The sequence below is a fragment of the Bos taurus genome, chromosome 16 (assembly GCF_002263795.3).
Source record: "Bos taurus isolate L1 Dominette 01449 registration number 42190680 breed Hereford chromosome 16, ARS-UCD2.0, whole genome shotgun sequence".
Lineage (NCBI taxonomy): Eukaryota > Metazoa > Chordata > Mammalia > Artiodactyla > Bovidae > Bos > Bos taurus.
Genome location: NC_037343.1, coordinates 72,988,632 through 73,008,806, shown reverse-complemented (window position 1 = coordinate 73,008,806; position 20,175 = coordinate 72,988,632). Strand labels below are relative to the sequence as shown.

Below are 20,175 nucleotides of genomic sequence, written 5' to 3'. Positions count from 1 at the left end.
TTTGTGATAAAAATTCTTTGTAAGCTAAAACATTAAGAGATTTAAAACACTTAAAATAATAGATGGTAAATCACTGCTCCACAGATAACTCTGTGGTTTCATTATAAGCCCAATTGAAATCCCAACAGATTTTTTTCAAAAATAGCCAATAAGCTAATTTTAAAATATATATGGAAATTCTAGACGATCTTAGTAAAGGAGCAAAGTTGGAAGATTTAAGCTGCTGGATGAGTATGTAGTTTGTCAGTGTGGTGTGGATACAATGCCAGATAGACCATGGAACCGGGTAGAGAATCCATAAACAGGCTCACATATCTGAGATCTCTTGATTTATAACAGAAGTGGCTCTGCAGTGCTCTAGAGAAAGGACAGTCTTTTCAGTCAGTGTTCCTGGGCCAATTGGATATCCAAATGGACAAGGTAAATTTTGATCATCTACCTCACCCTGTATACAAAAATTAATCGATATGTCATACAGCTAAGTGGGAGATCTGAAACAAAAAAGCTTCTGGAAGAAAGCAAAGTAGAACACCTTTATGACAAGGTTTATTGAATAGGACACAAAAAGTGCTAATTATAGAAGAAAATATTGGTAAGAACTACTGTTCATGGCAAGATTCCGTAGAGAGAAAAGGCAACTTGCATGATGGGTGAAGGTATTTGTAAGGGCTATATCCAATAAAGGACTCATACCCAGAATGTAGAAACAGTTTTTCACAAATCATTGAGAAAAAGATAGCCCAGCAGAAAAATGGGCAGGTCACTTCCCAAAAAGGATTTTCAGATACACAATAAACATGAAAAAGGGATTAACCTCATTAGTAATTGCTGCTGCTGCTAAGTCGCTTCAGTCCTGTCCAACTCTGTGCGACCCCATAGACAGCAGCCCACCAGGCTCTGCCGTCCCTGGGATTCTCCAGGCAAGAACACTGGAGTGCATTAGTAATTAGGGAAATACAAATTAAAACTATAATGGGATATCACTCTATACTCACCGGAATGGCTAAAAAACACAAAACCCTGTCAATGCTGAGTACTGGGTAGAATATGGAAAACTGGACCTTTTATACATGATGGTTGATGGGTATGGAAGTTAGTATAACTGTTTTGGAAATTGTTTTGCAGTATTGCAGTATCATTACTAAAACTGGGCAGATGCATCTCCTGTGACTGAGCTACTCTGTTCTTGATAAACTCTGAACAGTAAGGCAGATACATTTGCACCGAAAGACATGTAATAGTATGTGCAGAGCAGTATTATTCCTAATAGCTTGAAGTCGGAAACAACTCACGTGTTCATCAGTAGTAGAATGGACAAAAGTGTAAGCAAATTGCTTATGCAATGGAATTCGCCACAGTAATGAGAATGAACAAATCTGCTTAACACACAACGTGGATGAGCCTTGCAAAGGTAGAACTGAAAAAAGGTGGACACAGCAAGAGTTAGTGCTTTGTGAATCCCTTTTTTTGGGGGAAGTTCAAAAATGGACAAAACTAAATAAACTAGGGTGTTAGGAGTCGTGCTAGTGGTCACCTTTAGTGGAAGTGAAAGGACAGAGAGGGGATTCCGTTTTTTATCTAAGTAGTAATTACTGGAATGAGTTTGCTTTTTTGAAAGCCTTATACTTAAAAAAAAAAAATTAAGCATACTTTAATACAAAATTCACTTAAAATATATTATTAAAATTTTTGATTCATTCAGCTGCCCCTAATCTGGGGAGTGTAAGATGTGGTGAGCATGATTCTGGTGATTAAAAAGGCTTCAAATAGGTTGAGAATTTTCCAGGGAAGGGATACAATATCACATCAGTAACTTTTCTGAACTAGGGGCTTATGCATCTGCCTGCTTTTCTTCCAATCTTTAACAGCAGAGATCTGGCTCAAGGGCAGTTCATATAAAAGGACTTAGAGTTATGTTGGATATTAAGATTGACAGCAGTGTGAGATGGAAGCTGAAAAATGCTAAGTTGAGAACTGAATACAAAATTTTGTTTTCAGGTTTCATTTTCTTGCAGCTTAAGTTTTTAGTTTATAACAATTAGATTAAAATATTCTGATATTTTATATAAACCCTTTTAATGAAGTACTTTCCTCCCACTTGACCATGAACTAATTGAGGATAGGGATGGCATATTAGTTTCCTATTGTTTCTGTAACGAATTATCATAAACTTAGTGGCTTAAAACAGCAGAAATTGGTTATTTTATAGTTTTGGAGATCAGAAGTCCAAACTGGGTTGTCGGGGTAGTGTTCCTTCTAGAGACTCCGTGTGGTGGGGCGGGGGAGGGGGGGCGAGGGGGAGGCGTCTTTTTTTCTTTGCTAATGTTCTCTGTCGCTTACATTCTTTTATTCTTGGCCCCTTCCTCCATCTTCAGAGTGTATCCCTCTGACCTCTGCTTCCATCATCCTCTCTCCTGTCTGTCCCTGACCTGCCTTCTTCCCTCTTAGCAGGACTCTGTGCTTACATCAGGCCCATGTCAATTATCAGGGATAATGTCCCCATCTTGACATTTTTAACTGAATCACATCTGCAGAGTCAATTTGCCATGTAAGGTAACATATTTACATGTTCGGGAATTAGGGCATGGACATTTTTCTAGGGGAGCCATATCTGGCAGATCTTCCAGATAGAATCTTTCTATTTTGTCTTCACAAATAGCACAGTTCCTGATTCTCTGTAGGAGCTCATTGATGTTTGTCGAATGAAGGACTGAGTCCCAGTTTTCACTGTTTGAAGTCTAGTTTCCCAAGAGGAGAAATGATGGTCTTGTCCTACTCTGGCTCTGCACACCTGGAATTTTGTGTTCAGCTCCAGGTACCTGTACTGTAAAGAGACAACTGACAGCTGATAAAGGGTCTGGGAACCCAGCCATGGAAGAAATGATTGAAGGCAGCCTGGGGGTTTGTCCTGGAAGAGGGCTTGGGGTGGAGCGGATAGCATTAATTATCTTTCAGTGTTTATGAGTATGATTGGCAAGAATAATGAACTATTCTTTCAGTATACTTAATAATAGTGGGAATAATACTAAAGACAACAAAAATAAGCATTTTAGAGCCTACTATGGTCAATGTAATGTTCTGTCTCTTTGTAAACGCATTTAGTCGTCATGGCAACTCTCAGAAGATAGTTACCATCTCCATTTTATAAGTAAGGGCATTGAAGCACAGAGAGGTCATGCAACTTGTACTAGGTCACACAGCTAGAAAGTAGCAAAGCTGGGATTCAGCCTTTGGCGTTCTGACTCCAGAGCCATGCTTTAAACTATCACACTATCCTGCCTCTGTGCTTTTAGTTTCTCCAGGTACAGTAAGTCTAGTAGCAGAGTGCTTCTGAGAAATGGAGGGGCAGATTTTGACTCAGTTTAAAAAAAAAGAGCTAACAATAAGAACTTCTTTGAAATAGTTTCCCTGCTTTGCAGTGTTACTGGACATGGTCAGGTAGGGTATTGTACTGAGTTGGCCAAAAAGTTTATTTGGGCTTTTTGTACCATCTTATGGAAAAACCCGAACAAACATATTGGCCAACCCAACAAAAGAAATTCCCAAACTGGCTCCATCAGACCAGGCGACAGTACTGATTTTGAAATTGGTTTGGGAAGGTAATTCTTTAAAATATATGTCTCTCTCAGCCTTTAGGACATTTTACTTAATAAAGATCTCCAGTGAGATGTAGTTTTCCCACTGCCTCTCCAGAGTTTACTTATTAGCAATTCTAACATCCTGGTGAGGTAAGCCATGTCTCTGCCCCTTTTTAAGATACTCCCAGCTGGCGCTAAAGAACCTGCCTGCCTGTGCAGCAGACAAGAGATGTGGGTCAGTCCCTGGGTGGAGAAGATCCCCTGGAGGAGGGCATGGCAGCCCAGTCCAGTATCCTTGCCTGGAGAATCCCATGGACAGAGGACCCTGGTGGGCTACAGTCCATGGGGTCGCAAAGAGTGGGACACAACTGAAGCGGCTTCACATATACACACTCCTCCAGTAAAGAGGTGGAAGCTGTTCCCTCTTCCCCCTTGAGTCTGGACTGAGCTTTTGACCATAAAACGTTCTGTGAATTCTGGAGCCTGGTCCTTAAGAGACCTTGCCCCTCTTGCTTTTGTCTTTTAAGACCCTGGAGCCACCGTGCTATGAAGGCCAGCCTCCTAGAGGACACATGCCCACGTGGAGGAGAAGTGAGGCGTCTAGGTGACGGCTGGCACCAAGTGCCAGCCATGTGGGTGAGGTCATTGTCCCCTCCAGCTGCCTTGAGCCAGGGCAGTGACAGTCATGTGAGTTGATGCCAGGTGAGATCTGCAGAAGCATTGCCCAGATTGCCACCCCCCAGAATCACAGGAGAGAATACAGCTTGTTATTTTAAGCTTCTGTGTTTTGGAGTGATTTATTGCACAGTGACACATAGCTGATACATAATATTTTGGTGCATATTTGGATGTCGTGATAACGTATTTTTAAATATTCAGTAATTAGACTTTTGCCCAGCCCCGTGGACCTCTCCAATCACAGCTGATCATTCCAATGTATTGGTGAAGCCTTTCTGGGTTTAGGAAAGTGTTTCTCTTTAGAAGGATGTGGGTAGAAGAATGAGACTCTTAAGCAAGGTTGGGAGAACACTGTACTGTGAGAAGACACCATGAATCTGGGCTTGATTTTTCTGGTAGAAGTCATGTAATTTATATTCTGCAAAATAGGTCTCTGTTTCAACAAGTTGGACCTGGAAAAGAGTAAAAGTCTCCTAACATTTTTTTCCAAATGTGCTAGAATATTGCTCTGCTATGGCATTTTCTTTTCTGTAATGCCTTTGTCATTTCAGTGGGCATGAGTTTCTTTTGCTTTATTACTTTGTGGTTTCCAGAGTGCTCATTTGTTCCTAAATGTGGAACTATTTCAAGTTTACTCAACCCTTATCTCTATATAACTGCTGACTTTCCCCTCATATCCGAGGTACATTAGTTTGGTTTAGTTCGTCTTCTTCAGTAAATCTCTTAAGAAATGTGTGAGTTAGATGTTTCCTGTGTATTTGGATTACATCTAGTTGATTTTCTTCCTGGGAGTATCTATACTATACGTAACTTTAAATTCTTTTGCATGTGTATAGCTTGTTATCTTCTAGCTTTCCTGATGAATTGATTTCATCGTAGATGTTGAAAAAAATGAATCGGGTGAACTTGAACAATAGGGAGGTGGGTGAAGGAAGGCTCTGGAATTAGACTTGGTGAGTATGAATCTAAGCTCTGCTCCTTAGATTTGTGTGATTTGGGGCAGATTTCTTGATCCTTCTGGGCTTTGGTGGTCTTTTGTGTTAATGAGGGTACCAGAAGTACCAAGCTCAGAGCTGTTATGGAGATGAAGTGAAAGAATACTTTTAAAGTGCTTTATCAGAGAAGGTAATCTGTCAATACTACTTATTAGAGTACATTTTAGTTCCGTCGCTCAGTCGTGTCCGACTCTTTGTGACCCCATGGACTGCAGCACGCCAGGCTTCCCTGTCCATCACCAACTCCCGGAGCTTGCTCAAACTCATGTCATCAAGTCAGGGATGCCATCCAACCATCTCATCCTCTGTCGTCCTCTTCTCCTCCTGCCTTCAGTCTTTCCTGGCATCATGGTCTTTCCCAATGAGTCAGTATTAGAGTACAGCTGTTACTTAACTCTGGGTAAACTCAGTATCGGACAAGGCAATGGCACCCCACTCCAGTACTCTTGCCTGGAAAATCCCATGGACGGAGGAGCCTGGTAGGCTGCAGTCCATGGGGTCGCTAAGAGTCTGGCACGACTGAGCAACTTCACTTTGACTTTTCACTTTCATGCATTGGAGAAGGAAATGGCAACCCACTCCAGTGTTCTTGCCTGGAGAATCCCAGGGACGGGGTAGCCTGGTGGGCTGCTGTCTGTGGGGTCCCACAGAGTTGGACACGACTGAAGCGACTTAGCAGCAGCAGCAAACTCAGTAGAGAAATATTTCAGTTTAGTTAGTTGGGCATAGTGATGGTGATGGTGCTGGAGATTGTTAGCTTCATGTTGAGGTTGCTGTTTTAAAGTCATCTGGTGCATGGGAATATTTGGCTCCTCTGTCCGTGGAATTCTCCTGGCAAGAACACTGGAATGGGTTGCCAGTCCCTTCTCCAGGGGATGTTCCTGACCCAGGGATCGAATCCAGGTCTCTTGAATTACAGGTGGATTCTTTGCTGTTTGAGCCACCATGGAAGCCCAGGTGCTATTTAGACCCCATTTAGTGCTAAATACCAAGGGTGAGGAGCAGGAAAGAATTTAAAGAGGAAGTGTTGGAATCCATTTGTTGTACTTAGCAACAGTAAAGATAAAGGACTTTTGAAAAGATGTTGGAAATCGCTGGGGAAAAGCATCTTACAGAAGTTGTGTGCATGTACACTTCAGGCTTTGGCACAGTGAACTGTCCTTTTCTGCCAAGAGTAAGGAACAGGATTTCTGCCTAAGAGAGTGGGCGTTGAGAACTTAGGTTCTGTTTTTTTCTCCTTTGCTGGCTTCTCTGGATCCTTGGGCAGATTGTGTCTTTTCTCTGAGCAGGACTCTGATCCCTGAAAAACGAGCTAACTGTTAGTCCTCCTGGTGGGAATGAGAGTGGATGGCATCTTTGAAAGCAGGTGGAGTGTTAAATTACAACGTGAAAGCAAAGGTACATTGCTTCAGTATAGAAAACCTTCTCTTCGTGGAGGAAGCCTTGCCATTTTCCAGCTAAGGTTTTATTATGTGGGCCCCATGAGTTCTATAGTTCCCAGATAAATATAGTACTTTTGGAACTACTCAGCCTGGGGCTCTTATACCCAATACAAGGTAGAGAAATCTTGTTCATCCAGTCTGACTTCTTTCCTTTAATCCCAGGAAAACCTTTGCCATGGTTTTCTTCCAAGGCCTAATCTTAAATGCATTTTCTCTCTTAGTCTTCACTTTGTGCCAGTTCCCTACTCTCATCAGTAACACCAACTTTGAGACAATATAGTCTTAACAGCTTTGGAGATGCTGTTTTAGGTCCCTTATTCCCCCTCCACCCCACTGCCTCCTGGACTAGTTTGGTGCCATGTGCAACTTGATTTTTCCTACTGTGTTGCATGGTTCTAGAACTTTCTCTCCACTTCCTACCAAGGGCCTGAATCGCTGACCTCCCTGCCTCTTGACGCTACCACCATGTCAAAGGTCTTCCTGAAGCTTCACACAAAAATTAAAAGTCATATATGTTTAAGACCCTTTGCCACTTGGCTCCTAAACTACCCACATTTTTTCTTATCATCCTGACCAGTATTCCCTCTGAAGTGGAAGTGTTCTCAGACACATCTTTACCATCAGATCTCCCTGTAACCCTCCTTAGCTCTCACATCAGTAATGTAACCTCCTTTATATAGATTGATCAGGTAGATTCCTACTTTAAAACAGGCTGTGTTGTTGTAGGTTGGCTGTTTCCTATAGAAATCATGATGTAAATGGTGATGAGTTTCTAGGGTATTGAATGTGTGAGTGTTAAGTCACTCAGTCATGTCTGATTCTTTGCAACCTCGTGGACTGTAGCCTGCCAGGCTCCTCTGTCCATGGAATTCTCCAGGCAAGAATACTGGAGTAGGTTGCCATTCCCTTCTTCTCCATGAAATCTTCCTGACCCAAGGATTGAACCTGGGTCTCCTGCATTGCAGGTGGATTCTTTACCGTGTGAACCACAAGGGAAGTCCAGGCTGTTGCATGGATGCGCACTTAACTGATAATGTTGCTGCAGCCCTGAATCTATGCATGAAAAACAGAAAAAAGGCATCACTTACACATTTGAGTAAGGATTTCTTTAATTTCATTGTGGTAGCTTGTGCCTAAAGAAGAGCGTAATTGTATTTAGAAGATTGGAACATTAGAAACTTGAGAATTTTCTGAGTCTTTAGGAACATTTATGAGTTTGGACATTAAAAAAAAAAATTCTAGTTATATTCCCAAAGGTGCAGCTTTCTTTTCTTTGATACTGTTGTGTCATTAAATCCCTTAAAACATGTCTACCCTGATTGGCTCTCTGCACAGCTGAAATGAACAGAGATGGGGAGAGCACTGGAGAGAGCAATCTTCCTGAGATAAGTGGACAAGAGTTGAAAAGAATTATTAAGGAAGAAAGATCTGTTAAGGACAAGTGGGTGCATGTGTGGTGGTGGTGTTTTGAGGTTACATTCCTGGGATTGTGAATGGTGAGGCAAGAAGAGTGAGTACTGCATATAATTCCTCTTGGGGCTAAGAAAAGAGATAGTGAGAAGAGACACTGTGCAGAAAGCTCTCCAGAAGCCCCCAAGGACACGTTGTTGCTGTCTGGGGTGGCCTTGGGCTGGATGTGGGGACAGGAGGAGGATGAGACATTGGAGAGAGCTCTTGGGGTGCTGATGGGCGGAAGAAGGCCCTGCAGCAGGTGGGATGCTCAGTCCCTCCCCCCATGGAAGGTCAATTAGAGGTCATCAATTCAGAAGGAAACCCAGGGCTCTGGCAAGGTAAGTTCTGTGGCATCCTGGATGGCATGGGGGTTTGGGGGGAGAATGGATACATGTATATGTATGGCTGAGTCCCTTTGCTGTTCACCTGAAATGATCATAATATTGTTTACAGCTGTTCAGTTCAGTTCAGTCGCTCAGTCGTGTCCGACTCTTTTCGACCCCGTGAATTGCAGCACGCCAGGCCTCCCTGTCCATCACCAACTCGCGGAGTTCACTCAAACTCATGTCCATTGATCTCATCCTCTGTCATCCCCTTTTCCTCCTGCCTCCAATCCTTCCCAGCATCAGAGTCTTTTCCAAGGAGTCAACTCTTCTCATGAGGTGGCCACAGTACTGGAGTTTCAGCTTTAGCATCATTCCTTCCAAAGAACACCCAGGACTGATCTCCTTTAGAATGGACTGGTTGGATCTCCTTGTAGTCCAAGGGACTCTCAAGAGTCTTCTCCAACACCACAGTTCAAAAGCATCAATTCTTCAGCACTCAGCTTTCTTCACAGTCCAACTCTCACATCCATACGTGACTACTGGAAAAACCATAGCCTTGACTAGATGGACCTTTGTTGACAAAGTAATGTCTCTGCTTTTGAATATGCTATCTAGGTTGGTCATAATTTTCCTTCCAAGGAGTAAGCGGTTTTTAATTTCATGGCTGCAATCACCATCTGCAGTGATTTTGGAGCCCCCCAAAATAAAGTGTGACACTGTTTCCACTGTTTCCCCATCTATTTGCCATGAAGTGATGGGACCAGATGCCATGATCTTCGTTTTCTGAATGTTGAGCTTTAGGCTAACTTTTTCACTCTCCTCTTTCACTTTCATCAAGAGGCTCTTTAGTTCCTCTTCACTTTCTGCCATAAGGATGGTGTCATCTGCATATCTGAGGTTATTGATATTTCTCCCGGCAATCTTGATTCCAGCTTGTGCTTCTTCCAGCCCAGAGTTTCTCATGATGTATTCTGCATATAAGTTAAATAAGCAGGGTGACAATATACAGCCCTGACGTACTCCTTTTCCTATTTGGAACCAGTCTGTTCCATGTCCAGTTCTAACTGTTGCTTCCTGACCTGCATATAGGTTTCTCAAGAGGCAGGTCAGGTGATCTGGTATTCCCATCTCTTTCAGAATTTTCCACAGTTTATTGTGATCCACACAGTCAAAGGCTTTGGCATAGTCAATAAAGCAGAAATAGATGTTTTTCTGGAACTCTCTTGCGTTTTCCATGATGACAAAACAAAAAGTTAAAAAAAAAAGCCCAGAGGTTAAAATTTACTTACCACTAAATGGAAAATTGCAATGGCACCCCACTCCAGTACTCTTGCCTGGAAAATCCCATGGGCAGAGGAGCCAGGTAGGCTGCAGTCCATGGGGTCGCAAAGAGTCGGACTCGACTGAACGACTTCACTTTCACTTTTCACTTTCATGCATTGGAGAAGGAAATGGCAACCCACTCCAGTGTTCTTGCCTGGAGAATCCCAGGGACGGTGGAGCCTGGTGGGCTGCCATCTATGGGGTCGCACAGAGTCGGACACAACTGAAGCGACTTAGCAGCAGTAGCAGCAAATGGAAAATTACTATATCCTACGAAGTCCCCCAAAGAAATCTTAACATATTCTGGGAGATGCCAGGTATTTAAAAATAAAGGGTTGTTGTTGTTGTTAAGTCATTTCAGTCGTGTCCAACTCTGTGCGATCCCATAGACGGCAGCCCACCAGGCTCCTCTGTCCCTGGGATTCTCCAGGCAAGAACACTGGAGTGGGTTGCCATTTCCTTCTCCAATGCATGAAAGTGAAAAGTGAAAGTGAAGTCGCTCAGTGGTGTCCGACTCTTTGCGACCCCATGGACTGCAGCCCACCAGGCTCCTCCATCCATGGGATTTTCCAGGCAAGAGTACTGGAGTGGGGTGCCATCGCCTTCTCCGAAAACAAAGGGTAGTGGTTCTGAAAAGTACTAGGGGATCCTGCGAAGGTGTTGTTGAAATTCCAGGGCTTAGAGAGATTGGCCGTGGAAGTACTAGTGGCGGATTCTGGGTCTTCTAGGAGCTCTGCGGGAGAAACTCATGTCTCAGCAACTTGTAGGTAATTACCAGGGGACCGTCTGGTTGGAGGACCACTAATTTCTGACCTCATATTTTATGAAAGGGAAAGTTTATATCCCTTCTTGCTCTGATTCCCTGAAGAAAGGGGTTTGTGAGTAGTAGGTTCTGAGCTAGACTCTGAAGGCAAGTAACTCCGTGAACTGGTACTAAAGGGGCTCCTTCCCTGAGGGGTGAGGTGGGGGCCCACGGGTCTCAAAACCTGGATTTGAGCCCTGGCACCATTGTTTCTGGTTGAATGACCTCACCATGTTCACATTCATCATCTATAAATGCCTGCCTCCGTTGCTCCACATACTTCACCCAACTCTTGTGAAAATACAATGAGTTCACGGGTGAGATCTAAGTTTTGGCATTACTGTCACGTATTAGACGTGCTTGCTGGGGGCTTAACTTTTTGCGCTTGTTTTAATTTGACTTTGACATATGTGAGAGGTTTAAGTAAAGCAATGACGGCCATAGAGGGGTTTACATTTAGCTAACTCTATGTCATTTGGGAACTGATCATTTAATTTGCAGAATTTTAGGACTTCCTGTTACCTGCTTTATTAAGAGTATAGACATGGCTGCCGTAACAGAGAGCTTTAGAATGGCACAGCCTTAAACAACCTGGGAATGCGTTTCTCTTTCATGTAACAGTCCAGAGATGTAAGAGGTCCAGGGCAGTTTTGGGGGTGGGGTGGGGTGGGCGGGGTGGTACGTGCGGTCAGGAACTGAGGCGCCTCTGTCTTGCTTTTCTCTGCGGCTTTCCCCTCTTGGTCTAAAGGTGGGTGTTCCAACTCCACCCAGCAGGAAGAGGATGACCACAGCCTCAGCGCCAGAACTATTCCAATATCCACCCTTGGAGACACTGTATGTGCTCAGCATCCTTGTGTCCAGATAAAACTTCAGTTCCTGTGCAAGAAGGGAGACTGCATGTGCAGAGTGGGCAGCTCACAGCCTGTCAGTGGGATCGTGCTGTTAGCTTCCCTTTAAGAAGCACCTGGAAGATGGAAGACACGGTGGTTTTGTTAATCAAGTCTTATAAACCACGGTGGAATGGCATTGGAAGGGGAGAGCGAGGAGGATGAGACTGTTGGGTTAGAGGAGGCTTGGAGATGGTTTGTGCTTTTAATTTTTTAATGTATGTATGTATTCGGCTGCCGGCAGGATCTTTAGTTGCGGCGTGTGAACTCTTAGCTGCAGCGTGTGGAATCCGGTGCTCTGAGCATGGAGTCCTGGCCACTGAACCCCCAGGGAAGTCCCTTGGGGCTCCCTTCTCTTCAGGCTTTTGCACAGTAATCCGCTATTCCTGGAGCCTGTGGTGGTCCCGTCCTGCTGCGCTTGGTGCCCGTGCTGGGTTCTGTGGACTCACATCGTGGTCCCTGCTCTCTAAAGGTCCGCTCTGCGGGGAGACGGGTGTGGCAGGAGTGAGGACAGACGTGGCTGGTGTACACTGTGCTGGAGGCAGGCGGGCGGCGTGGGCTCAAGGGAAAGACCTGCCCACCCTGGGCAGGCAGGGTGTGTGTGTGTGTGTGTGGTGTGTGTGATGTGTGTGTGTATGTGTGTGATGTGTGTGAGTGTGTGATGTATGTGTGTCTGTGATGTGTGTGTGATGTATGTATGATATGTGTGTGATGTATGTGTGTGTGATGTGTGTGAGTGATGTGTGATGTGTGTGTGATGTGAGTGTGTAATATGTGTATGTGTGTGATGTGTGTGTGATGTGAGTGTGTAATATGTGTATGTGTGTGATGTGTGTGTGTGAGATATGTGTTTGATGTGTGTGTATGTGTGTGATGTGTGGGTGTGATGTGTGTGATGTGTGTGCAGTGTGTGACGTGTTTGAGTGTGATGTGTGTGATGTGTGTGCAGTGTGTGATGTGTTTGAGTGTGATGTGTGTGTATGTGTGAGATGTGTATGTGTGATATGTGTGTGTGATGTGTGTGTGATATGTGTGTGTATGATATGTGTGTGATATGTGTTTGTATGTGTGTGATGTGTGCGTGTGGATGTGTGATATGTGTATGATGTGTGTGTGTGATATGTGTGTGTGTGGTATGAGTGATGTGTGTGTGATGCGTACGTGATGTGTGTGTGTGATTTGTGTGTATGTGCGTGTGATAGGTGTGTGATGTTTGTGATGTGTGTGTATGATGTGTGTGAGTGATGTGTGTGTATGTGTGTGATGTGAGTGTGTAATATGTGTATGTGTGTGATGTGTGTGTGAGATATGTGTTTGATGTGTGTGTGTGTGATGTGTGTGTATGTGTATGATGTGTGTGATGTGTGTGCGGTGTGTGATGTGTTTGAGTGTGATGTGTGTGTATGTGTGAGATGTGTATGTGTGATATGTGTGTGTGATGTGTGTGTGATATGTGTGTGATGGGTGTGTGATATGTGTGTGTATGATATGTGTGTGATATGTGTTTGTATGTGTGTGATGTGTGCGTGTATATGTGTGATATGTGTATGATGTGTGTGTGGTATGCATGTGTGTGTGGTGTGTGTGATGTGTGTGTATGTGATGTGCGTGATGTGTATGTGATATGAGTGTGATATGTGTGTGAGTGATGTGTGTGTATGTGTGTTATGTATGTGTATGTGTGTGGTGTGTGTGTGATATGTGTGATGTGTGTGTGATGTGTGTGATACGTGTGTGTATGATATGTGTGTGTGTGATTGTGTGTGTAACGTGTGTATGTGTGTGATGTGTATGTGTGATGTGTGTTTGTGTGATGTGTTTGTGTGTGATGTGTGTGTGTGATGTGTGTGTGATGTGTATGTGTATGTATGATATATGTGTGTGTGTGATGTGTGTATGTGTGTGTGGGGGGTGTGTGTGAGATGTGACCAGGTGGGTGAGGTCGTGGCACAGGAGGTGTCACTGGGAGGAGGGTTGTGTCTTAAGTGATGGTCCCTGGGGGAACAAGGGAACTAGCTGGCGATGGTGACGAGGCGTTGTCCTCTACTGTACGTTTTTGGCTTACGGTTTTATTTCTGTTTCTCTTCCTAGAAACTCTCAGCGTGGGCCGCAGGACCCTTTGTCACAGGAGCAATGCTGCCCCGGTGGGAACTGTCCTTGTACCTGTTAGCTTCCATAGGCTTCCACTTCTATTCTTTCTATGAAGTCTACAAAGTCTCCAGAGGTAAGGTCCCAATTTTTCTAAATTTGTGTCAGGAAAGCAAGGTGGAGGCAGAAGTGCTCAGAGGTGGAAGGTTCGGGAAGACGGCCTCATGGGCGCAGGGTGGCTTGAGCTCTGCTTTGCTTTCCCCTTGTCGTGGACAGTTTGAATTGATGACCTGAGTCAGTGGAGGTTTCCACCGTAATCTTGGATCTTCTAGATGATCCCGTGGCTGGTCCTCTGAAGCAGGAAGGTTTGGTTCAGTGGCCACTGAAAGCCGTGGAGGTGCTTTGCATTGATAAGTAGTAGTAACCTCTTAAATTTCTCCCTCGCCACTAGTCCTCTCGGCCACGTGGAGGCTGCCCACGGTGTCAGAGGCCCGGACCACCTTCCTCTTCTTGTCCTGCTGTCTGCCGTGCTTTTGTGCACATGTTGAAGAGGAACTGTTAGCAAGCCCTTGGAAAGGGACGGACCCTCCTTTCCTTTAAGGGCATCTTGGAATAAACATCGCCATGTCACTTCTGCTCACACCAGTTGACCAGTGCCAATTCCCGTGGCCCCAGCTAGTCAGCTGGGAAATACTATGGTTCACTCGGTGGCCGTGTGCTACATAAAACTTTCCATACTGGGGAGGAACGGAAGAGAGAATTTTAACGGGTCGACGAGTGGTCTCTTCCATAGCCAAGGACAGTTTCCTAGAGGTGATGGTGAGCCTTATCTTAAGGAAGAATAGAAGTCAGCCAAGGAGAGAAGAGGGCAGAGGCTCTGTGGACAGAGGTGGGTTTGCAGGCAAACAGACAAATGTGTGCCATGCCGCTGGGGTGTGAGGAAACACAGCATGACCTGGGAACTCCGCTGGTGCTTGGAGGGGGGCGCCAAGGGTTGAGCTTAGATCAAGGAGTGGGGATAGGTTGTGAAGGACTCTGTGTATTCCTTTGGCTGAGGCTGCTGCTGCTGCTAAGTCGCTTCAGTCATGTCCAACTCTCTGCGACCCCATAGATGGCAGCCCATCAGGCTCCTCTGTCCCTGGGATTCTCCAGCCAAGAATCCTGGAGTGGGTTGCCATTTCCTTCTCCAATGCATGCATGCAGGCTAAGTCACTTCAGTTGTGTCCAACTCTGTGACCCCATGGACAGCAGCCCACCAGGCTCCTCTGTCCATGGGATTTTTCTAGGCAAGAATACTGGAGTGGGTCACCATTTCCTTCTCCTTTCGCTGAGGAGTCTGGACTTTATCTTGAAGGTAGGAGAGTTTGCTGAAAGTAATTGTGCTTACTGAAAATGGCAAAGGTGGGTTTGGGGCAGCATGGTTGGCAGTGCTGAGCTCTGGGTGTCTGCCTCCACATGGATCCCTGGGATTGGTTTGCATCGGCGGGATCAGCCTCGCTCCCATTGTACACGTGTCCCGCTCAGAGCTGTGGGCTTGGTCGCAGAGACTGGCTGTTGAAAGTAGATGAAGATGGTTGGGTCAAGGCCATCCGAATAGCTGCATTCCTCTGCTGGAGGCTCTCAGCTCTCAGGGCCCACATTCACAGAGCTCACCTGCTCTGTGTCAGGCACCCTGTTAGGTTCATTCTGTACCTGTCTTATTCCATCTTTAGGGTGGCCCTGAGATGTGGTGTATTACTTGGGAGACGGGCTTGGCTGCAGAAACACAGCCTCTGCAATGACTGTAGTCAGGGATGGTATGGTGTCTGGAGAGCACCCACGACCTTGGCTCCTTCTGCCACGTTCCCCTGCTGTCCTTGACATATGGTTCCTCTCATGACATGAGGTGGCTGCTCCAGCTCAAATGCCATCTTCACTTCTTTTCCCAGCAGGAAGCATGGAAGGGATGGGGAGGACCGATCCTCTTTTCTAGAGCATAACCCTGAAATTTCCCTTTATCGTGTTCATCCAGGTACTGTTCCCTAGATCCCAGCTCTGTGGACACATCAACTGTGAGGGAAGCTAGTAAATGTAATCTTTGGTTGGGAGGCCATTTCCCCCCTCCCCCGGCTCCCCAGTGGAACTGAAGGATTCTATTATAGAAGAGGAAAGAAAGAATGGGTGTTAGCAGTTAGTCATCAGGCTTCTCCATAAATGGGGTGTCTTTGTTATCTGTTGTTACATAACAGATCGCCCTGAAGCTTTGTGATTTAAAACAACCACCGCCGTTTGCTATCACTCACTATTCTGTGAGGTTTTTTCCCCTTTTAAATAGACTGTTTTTTTAGAGCAGTTTTAGGTTCACAGCAAAACTGGGCAGGAAATACAAAGAGCCTCTATGGACTTGGTATCCCAGACAAGCACAGCCTCCCTAACTACCAGCGTCCTGCACCAGATTGTTGCAGGTAACAACCTGCGTTGATATATCATTATCGCCCGAAGTCTATAGTTTACTGCAGGGTTCATTCTTGGTGTTATTCATTCTGTGAATTTTGAGAAATGTAAGTTACGTGTTTGCATCATTATATCAATAATATACAGAGGAGTTTCACTGCCCTAAAAATCTTCTGTGCTCTGTCTGTTCATCCCTCCCTCCTCTTTAACCACTGGCAACCACTTATCCTTTTACCATCTTCATAGTTTCACCTATTTTCATTTAAAAAAAAAAACATTTTTTTTTTTGCCACACCATGCAGCTTGCGGGATCCTAGTTCCCTGACCAGGGATCAGAACCTGGGTCCCCTGCAAAGTCTTAACCACTGGCCTGCCAGGGAATTCCCCAATTTGACCTATTTCAAAACATCATATAGTTGGAATCTGAAATTGTGTCTTTCACTTAATATGCATTTAAGTTCCTCCTTGACTTTTCACAGCTTGAGAGCTTATTTCTTTTTAGTGATGAACAGTATTCCATTGTCTGAGTATAGTTGATGAACAATATTCCATTGTCTGAATACTCATTCACTGATTTAAAGGCATCTTGTGGCCTCCTAATTTTGGCAATTCTGAATAAAGCTGCTGTTAAATCCGTATGAAGGTGTTTGTATGGACATTACAACACCCATTACTCCCTTTGGGTAAATACCGAGGAGCAGTGGCTGAATTGTACGTTAAGAGTATGTTTATTTTTTATAAGAAACTGCCAGTTTTCTTTCAAAGTAGCTATATATCATTTTGCATTCTCACCAAAAACGGGTTCCTGTTGTTCCACATCCTTGTAAGCATTTGGTGTTGTTAACGTTTTAGATTTCGGCCATTGTGGTATGTGTGTAGTGATATCTCATGATTGTTTTAATTTGCATTTTCCTGACGATGTGTACTGTGGAGCATATCTTCATACGCTTCTGTATAGTCCTTTGGTGAGCTGTCAGGTCAGGACTTCTACCCATTTTAAAATCAAATTGTTCATTTTCTTATTGTTGATTTTCAGCAGTTTTTTTATATCTTTTAGATAATAATCCTTTATCAGATATCTCTTTTGCAGGTATTTTCTCCCAGTCTGTGGCTTATCTTCTCATTCCCTTGACTGTGTCTTTCACAGAGCAAAAGTTTTTAACTTTAATGAGCCCAACTTACCAAGTTTTCCTTTCAAGGATTATGGTGTTGTATCTAAAAAGTGTATCTATGGTGTTTTATCTAAAAAGTCATTGCATACTCTGATACTATCCTTTAGGTGCTTGTAATTTTGTGTTTTACATTTAGATCTATGCTATCCGTTTGTGATACCCACTTGTGTGCGTCTGGATTCTTTTTTGTATGTGGATGTTCATTTGTTCCAGCACCACTTGCTGAAGAGACACTCCATTGTATTACCTTGGCTCATTTGTCACAAAGACTGCCTGAGCAGACTTATGTGGGTCTGTTTCTGGGCAGTCTATTCTGTTGCGTGGATCTCTTTGTTCTTTTACCAATACCAAACTGTCTTGCGTATCATAGCTTTATAGTAAAGTCTTGAGGTTGGATTCTATTGGTCATTCAATTTTATTTTTCTCTTTCAATATCATGTTGTATATTCTAAGTCTTTTGCCTCTCTGTGTAAACTTTAGAATCTGTACCAAGAAGACACCAAGTTTGCTGGTATCTACAAAATAACTTGCTAGAATTTTGATTTGGATTGCATTGGCTATATGTAGGTCAAGTATGGCAGAACAGACACCTAGACAGTATTGAGTCTTTCTACCCATGAGCATGCAATACATATATCTCTATTTATTTTGTTATTTGACTTCATTTGTCAGAGTTTTGTTATTTTCCTCATCTAAGACACATATTTTGTTACTTAAATATCACATTTTTGAGGGTGCTGTTTTTAATTTCAGATTTTGTTCATTGCTGATATATAGTAAAGCGATTGACTTTTGTGTATTAACCTTGAATCCTACAACCTTGTTATAATTGCTTATTAGTTCCAGAAGTTTTTAGGTGGATTCTTTGTTTTTTCTAGATAGACAATCATGTTAACTGCATACAAAGACAATTTTATTTCTTCTTGACATTCTGCTTACCTTCTATTTCATGTTCTTCTCCTTATTGCATTAGCAAGATTTCCAGTACAGTGGTGAGAAGGAACAGCCTTACCTTTTTCCTGATCTGGGCAGGAAAGCTTCTAGCTACTCACCATTAAGTATGATGTTAGTAGGTTTTTGTAAATTTCTTTACCCAGTTAAGAAGGGTCCTCTCTTAGTTCTAGTTTGCTTGGAGTTTTAAGTCGTAAATGGATATTGCATTTTTTTTCCAGTGCTTTTTGTGCATCTACTGATATGATCATGTGGTTTTTCTTCAGCCTGTTGTGATGGACTGCGTGGACTGATTTTCATGTCCTGTGAGACTTTGTTTTTAATAAATCTGGATTGGACCTAGCTGGACAGCTCTTCTGCTTTGTGTGTTGTTTGCTGGGCTGCAGTCATCTGGTGGCTGAGCTAGGCTGAAACGTCCAAGAAGGCTCACTCACATGATTGGGTATCAGTCAAGAGCTCCGCTGGAGGCTGTACAGTTCTCTGTACATGGTTCTCCACATGGCTTTCAAGAAGGAGCATTGCATATGTATAAAACCAGAAGCTGCAGATCTCTTAGAATACAACCTAGAAAGTTGTATATGTCACTTCTGCCTCATTTATTGGTCAAAGGAAATCTTAGGGCCAGTTTGGATTCAAGCAGAAAAAAGAGATGGCTTTTTATGGCTGGAGCCATAGACCGGGAGAGAAGGGATTGATGGTGGTCATCTTTAGGAGCCTCTACCACAACGAGTATTACAGTTCTTTACGCAAACAGGGATACCAAAGTTGAAAAATATCACTTGTCCAAGGCCACACATCTGAAAAATGATGGAACAGGTTTGCCCAACACTAGACCCAATGTTTTATTCTGTTTTGCCACTCATGTTTGTTGATAATTTAATTTCCTAAAGTGGCTTGCATTACAGGGGAAGCTCTTTTATCCATTGTGTGGTAAAACTTCAAACCTTAAGATTTCAACTCACTGGAATAAAACTTTTCCTTTCTCTGTGGTGAAAGGTACTGGGACGGAGGTGGGAGAGGACCCTTCTGTGGAGGGTACAAAACTATTCTGCACCTCGGTTGATCCAGGGGCTGTCATCCTGTTTGACTTCTTACTGACCACACCCTAGCCTGGGGCTTCTTTTATCTTTCATGCTTTTGTCTTTTAATGTCAGTGCCAAAGTGTTTGGCCACTCCCAAGAAAGGTCTTCCTCTAATCCCTTTGCCCATGCAGCTCACAGAAACCAGATGCCCCTGCCAAAGTGTGTTCAGTGGTGCGATGTTGAGTCTTCTTGGCTCCGTGTCTTACTGTCTAATTCAGGGAAAAGTGCTGCTTAACCCACATTATGGAAATAGGTCCACTGGGAAAACTCGTCTTCTATGAAATTTTTTGCAGTGTTTGTCTCTGAAGCAAATTCAGGGCCTAGAACATATTAAAAGTTCAAAGCTTATTTGTTAAGTGAAATGCCACCAGGGGGCATTTGCATGGCTGACTTCTCTGGGCACAGAGGTGGTGTCTAATTTACTAATTTCTTCCTCATCAGCAGTAGCAGGGTTGTCCAACTATGAGGGACAGCAGACTGATTTTAACAGCCCTAGTCAAATGGGATCTCTTGGTAAATCCACAGCAGGGACTGAGCAGAACACACACATACCTCCTTCCTCCCAACTCTACCAAAAGTCTGCTTAGGGCATCTCAAGGTCAAATGCAAGTGCCTGGGGGTGCTGGTGGGTGGGGAGGTGGTGATGATCTGTGCAGGGTGACCTCTCCCCTGGTATTCTGGAGAATGGGGGCTCGTCCAGACCTGCTGCATTACATTCGTGTCTTATGGTTTAGAATATGTAGAAATTACTTTTATGTCTCTCTGATTGCGCTTAATTTGAGGAAAGCTACAGTGAGCCACGCACTAACCTTGAAAGAATGAATGCCTCTGCCTAAGAGAGGGCCCTGAAGTTTTGCTGTCCGTATCAGCTTAATGCAGTTCTTGAGATGAAAACAGTTGAGTTCTTATCAGAGAAAAACCATTGGTGATAGGAGATCACCTGGAAAGGCATCTGGAAGGGAAAGT

The 20,175-nt window shown here is 43.9% G+C and overlaps 1 protein-coding gene across 7 annotated transcripts in view; it reads left to right on the top strand.

The window, feature by feature from the left end:
• The window catches only part of HHAT (hedgehog acyltransferase), a 376,524-nt gene that overhangs the window by 3,937 nt on the left and 352,412 nt on the right, over nt 1–20,175 (top strand). For 6 of the 7 annotated variants that reach the window (XR_003029814.2, XR_003029815.2, XM_024976884.2 and 3 more), the window contains exon 2: nt 13,575–13,707. Coding sequence is in view for 4 of the 7 variants with exons in the window: in XM_024976884.2 (XP_024832652.1) it covers nt 13,617–13,707 (91 nt within the window). In the remaining 3 variants the exon portion in view is untranslated. Of the gene's footprint in view, nt 1–13,574; nt 13,708–20,175 lie in introns of those variants that run through there. The other variant, XM_024976887.2, reaches the window with a different exon arrangement.